General features: G+C 61.2%; 1 protein-coding gene across 1 annotated transcript in view; it reads left to right on the top strand.

The window, feature by feature from the left end:
• The window catches only part of MNX1 (motor neuron and pancreas homeobox 1), a 4,842-nt gene extending 644 nt beyond the window's left edge, over positions 1–4,198 (top strand). Inside the window, exons 3-5 of the mRNA XM_024739185.1 lie at positions 3–224; positions 3,088–3,248; positions 3,836–4,198. Coding sequence (XP_024594953.1) covers positions 3–224; positions 3,088–3,248; positions 3,836–4,198 — 746 coding nt within the window. The remainder of the gene's footprint in view (positions 1–2; positions 225–3,087; positions 3,249–3,835) is intronic.
• The last annotated feature ends 478 nt before the right edge of the window (positions 4,199–4,676 follow it).

Raw genomic sequence — 4,676 nt, 5'->3', positions numbered from 1 at the left:
GGCGCTCTACGGCCACCCGGTCTACGGCTACTCGGCGGCGGCGGCGGCGGCCGCGCTGGCCGGGCAGCACCCGGCGCTCTCCTACTCGTACCCGCAGGTGCAAGGCGCGCACCCCGCGCACCCCGCCGACCCCATCAAGCTGGGCGCCGGCACCTTTCAGTTGGACCAGTGGCTGCGGGCGTCCACCGCGGGCATGATCCTGCCCAAGATGCCGGACTTTAACTGTGAGTACTGCGCAGCCCCCGAGCCTGCGGAGGGAGGAGGAAACGGGGGAGGGGAGCGCCGGCAGAAGGTTCTCTCGTGCGTCCTCCTCCACCTGGCACCTCCTTCTGCTGGTTCTCTGCTCCGAGCGAGCTGTGGGAGCGCCGCGAGGCCGCCTCGGCTCTGCCCGGGGCCTCGGAGGACTCGCGCGGGCTGCGCGATGTGGGATTGTTAGCGAATGATTAAAATGCCCACGCGCGGACCTTGCTTAGCTTCCTCTCTTAATGGGAAGGGGCAGCTGGAGGTGTGAGACTAAAACCTAATGATTAACCGACAGGCTAGAGGAGAAGGAAGTGGTGGGGGAAGGCGAGCCGAGGAGCGCCCTGGAGTCAGGTGTGCCTGGGAATCGGGGGCCACCGAAACCAGGGGTTTATCCTCAGGGAAACGGACGTGACTTCGGTCCCGCATTCTGGGTTCTGGAGAGACCCCCGGTCCCTCCCAGGAGAGGGAGCGCTCCCAGAGTTAGCGAAGGAGAAATGAGCTTCAAGAGGCCCAGGGACGTAAGGCAGGGGCCCCGGGCGACCTCCTGGCCCTTTGCGGGGCTCTGCCCGCCTCTGGAAGGGCGCTGGGTCCGGGGTGCGATGCCCAGGAGGCGGGTGGCCTGACTTGAACAGAGAGATGGCACGCTCCGGAAGGCCGAGAGATGCGCCCTCCTTCAGGGGCTCTAAGCAGCAGGTGCCGGCCTCCGAATTCAGGGCGCCTAGCACAGCGCGCACCCCTCCCCAAGACCGCAGCGCGGGAGGGCTGGCCATCTCCAACCCGAGAGCCGCCCAGCTGTGGGCGGCGTGCTCGCCACCCAGGCGGGACACCTGGCCGAGGCCTGAACCTCTCTCTCTCGGGCTTTCCTGGCGCGCGCGGGCGGGCGGGCGCGCGGGAGTGGAGCTCCAAAGATTCTGGATCTCAGGTCCGCTCGCTCCACCCGGGCACCGCTAAGAGGAAGATGCTTGAGGCTTAACGATTTCAGCCGCCAAACACCCAAACAAAGAGACCCGATTGTTTCCGTCTGAATGGATTTGTTTAGACTGGGGAGACGCAGGCACGGGAAGGGAAAAAAAGCAAAAAAGAAAACAGAAATAAACACTTGCCAGAATTCAGATTCCTCTGCTAGAAGCTACGGTCGTGACTAAACAGAGAAAAGCCAGGATCCCAGGAGGCTGGAGAAGTCACAGCCGGGTGAGAAAATCCCAGCATGTGCGCTGTCTGCCCGCGGCCACCCCAGGCTGCTCCCGGCTCAGCTCCCAGAAGGCCCTAATGGCCACCCATCCCTTCCGTTGGAGTCACCCCTCCCGACCCCAGGCAAAGAAGAGGGCAAGCTTGCTCTCACTTCTGTGGCTTTAGGCATATCTGAGCTCTTGATCTGGGGTCAGCCAAACCCAAGGCACCCTTCCAGGCCTGGCCTCAGAGCCCAGCAAAACCCTTCTGATGGAATGCCACCCCACGCATCTTTTATTGTGACCAGCATCTCCCAGAGCCTGGCAGGCTTAGTCTCCCACCGATGGGGGGTGGGGGCAGGCAGCGATGATCTCCACACAGGCCTCCCCTGGGCTCTGGGTTCCCTGGCCACCCGGCTGTTTTCCCCGGCCTGCGTGGAGCCCAGGATTGCCCAGAAAACCGACTAAAGCCACATCCCTTTGCCAACACACTTAGTCCATCTCTTATTCCTAATCTCGACCCAGAGTGAGCTAATTAAAACCCAGCCAGCTTTAAGTTCAGAAAAAGAATCTGAACACCGAATCCTGAAGGGCAGTAACAGACAGGTGACCATGCCAGAATGGGCTCCTCTGGTCGCTGGAAACCTGTTTGGTTTCCTTTAATTGGTGTCTCAGCCATCAGATGGCATTTCCTAAATGGTCCCTTCAGAGCCAGTGTTTTAATTAAAGTTCTAATGTATTGTCAAGTTGGGAATTCGGGGCCTTGTTTAACTAAAGCGGGGGGCGTGGGCCTTCCCATAAAGCAAATTGCCCATCCCATGGGAGCCTGAGCTCGGCCTGCCAGGGGCTGGCCTCTTTTCTTTCCTTTCCTTTCTTTTATTGTCTAACACTTGTCAGGCTCCTGGGAAATCAAGGGAAGTCTCGCTTTGAGGTCATAAAATTCTCTGTGATGTAACCGTGTGAAATTATGTAAATAAAGCCAAGAGACCTCCTTGAACACGTAGAAAGCCGGATCCCCCTGTGCCTAGGCCTTTAATTTGCGTAATGAGAATTGTCCTGAAAGGCTTCCAATCTCCCAAGGCTCTGCCCCTCTGGACCCTGGGCAGGCGTTGTCAATAAAACATTTTACATGCGGGAGAGTCTCTGATGAATACACATATTTAGGACCAGAATTTGGTCCTTTTCTTCCCTTCCTTCCTTCCTTCCCTCCTCAGCTTTTCCCCTTTTCTCCTATTCCTTTTGTACCTCAGGAGGTGGTGGTGGGAATCCTGCACCACTTCTTCGCTGGGCAGGAAGAAGTAGGAAGTGATTCCGGTGGCCTGTGTGGATTGGGCCTGAGTTGGGGAAGGCGCCGGGAGGAGTGGGGAGGAGGGGGTCCCTGGGCCTCTGCTACTTGCCTTTCTGTCCACCTGCTTTCTACCAACACCCACCCAGGTGGAGAGGACGTGCCTGGGTGATAGGCTCTCTTTAATCAGGACACCCAGGCCCCGCCTGGGATGAAAAGACTTGGTCCCTCTAAACCCAAACCATCTGGACCCACCTGGCCGAGGGGTCCTGGGCTCCAGGGCTTCCTTGGGGAGGGGGCGCTGACACTAAAGAAAGAGCAGTGACCCTGCAGGGCCGGCGAGCAGCGGGCCGTGGACTGACCTGGGCTCACGAGCCTCTCCCACCCCAGCCCAGGCGCAGTCCAGCCTCCTGGGGAAGTGCCGCCGGCCACGCACCGCCTTCACCAGCCAGCAGCTGCTCGAGCTGGAGCATCAGTTCAAGCTGAACAAGTACCTGTCGCGGCCCAAGCGCTTCGAGGTGGCCACCTCCCTGATGCTCACCGAGACCCAGGTGCGCCGCTGCGCCGCCCTCAGCGCGTTCTGGCCTCCCAGGGCCACTGCCGCCCCTGCTCTCTTGATCCTCGGCCTTCCTGGGCACCTGGAGCTGTGCCCATTTGACCTTTAGGGTGTGGATTAACATCCCAGCCAGAGTTCCCATCTGCCCCCAGGGTTCCTATACTGACACCCAGAGGTCTGATTCAGCTGGTTCTGTTGGGCCGAGGAATTTGCACACCCCCCCATTCTGAAGCAGGTGGTCCCCAGGCCACATGAGAGAGATTTCACTCCAGAAAGAGAGGAGGGAACATCTTGAGATTTACAGACAGGTACCCCAGCAGCCCTGGCCCTTCGCACACCTCGGTGCCGGGGTGGGAGGTAGGGGTCTTCGTCTGAGCTTCCTCAGAGCCCCCAGCAGGTCTTTGGGTTTTGCGGACGCGCAGGGTGGGGAGCGCCGTCCCCCTGGAGCTTCCGAGTCCTCCAATGGGAGCCCCACGCCCAGGCCTGGTGATGGAGGCGCGCGCACGGCGGGTGCGGGTGCAGGAGCCCGGGGACTCGGCGGGGACGGAGGTGGCAGGTTTCTCACGCCGCTTGTGCCCGCAGGTGAAGATCTGGTTCCAGAACCGGCGGATGAAGTGGAAGCGCAGCAAAAAGGCCAAAGAGCAGGCAGCGCAGGAGGCCGAGAAGCAGAAGGGCGGCGCGGGCGCGGGCAAAGGCGGCGGCGCCGGGGACCAGGGCGACGAGGAGCTGCTGGGGCCGCCGGCGCCCGGGGACAAGGGCAGCGGACGCCGCCTGCGGGACTTGAGGGACAGTGACCCCGAGGAGGAGGACGACGACGACGACGAGGATCATTTCCCCTACAGCAACGGCGCTAGCACGCACGCCGCCTCCTCTGACTGCTCCTCCGGGGCCGACTCGCCTGCCCCGCGGTCCGGCGGGCCCGGCCACCAGCCCCCGCCCCAGTAGGAGCCCCGCGGCCGGTGGGTGGCGGTCCGGCCTGGATGCTGCGACCCCTCCCATGCCCCCCAGGGCCGCCCCCCAGGCCCGCGAGCGGAGGCGGCCCGGCCCTGGGGGCTGCTGCCCTTGTGGGCCCCAGCAGCCGTCTGCTCTTCAAGGGACGGAAAGAGGGAGGCCCAGCAGGTTCAAACTTGATCTCTGGTTCTTTTTCGTTTAATTTGGTTTGCGCTGGGGGGAGGTGTTTCCGAGAAGAACTGAGCGCTCATCAGGGGAGGCTCCCGGTTCCCCTCCTGCCGAGTGGAGAAGGCGGAAACCTACAGTGTTAAACCACCTCCGAGACTTGAAACCTCTGGACACGCCGTTCTTCTGAGTGCTCAGAAAAGAAAAAATGTTTTGTGCTTATGTATCTTGGGGGGAGGGGGAGGGATTTATGCCATGAGCGTCCAAACTGCTGGAAGTCCCAAAACTGTATTGTCTTTATTTTTGT

Source organism: Neophocaena asiaeorientalis, unplaced genomic scaffold (assembly GCF_003031525.2).
Source record: "Neophocaena asiaeorientalis asiaeorientalis breed wild unplaced genomic scaffold, Neophocaena_asiaeorientalis_V1.1 scaffold145, whole genome shotgun sequence".
In the NCBI taxonomy this organism is placed as follows: domain Eukaryota; kingdom Metazoa; phylum Chordata; class Mammalia; order Artiodactyla; family Phocoenidae; genus Neophocaena; species Neophocaena asiaeorientalis.
This window is presented reverse-complemented; position numbering and strand designations above follow the sequence as displayed.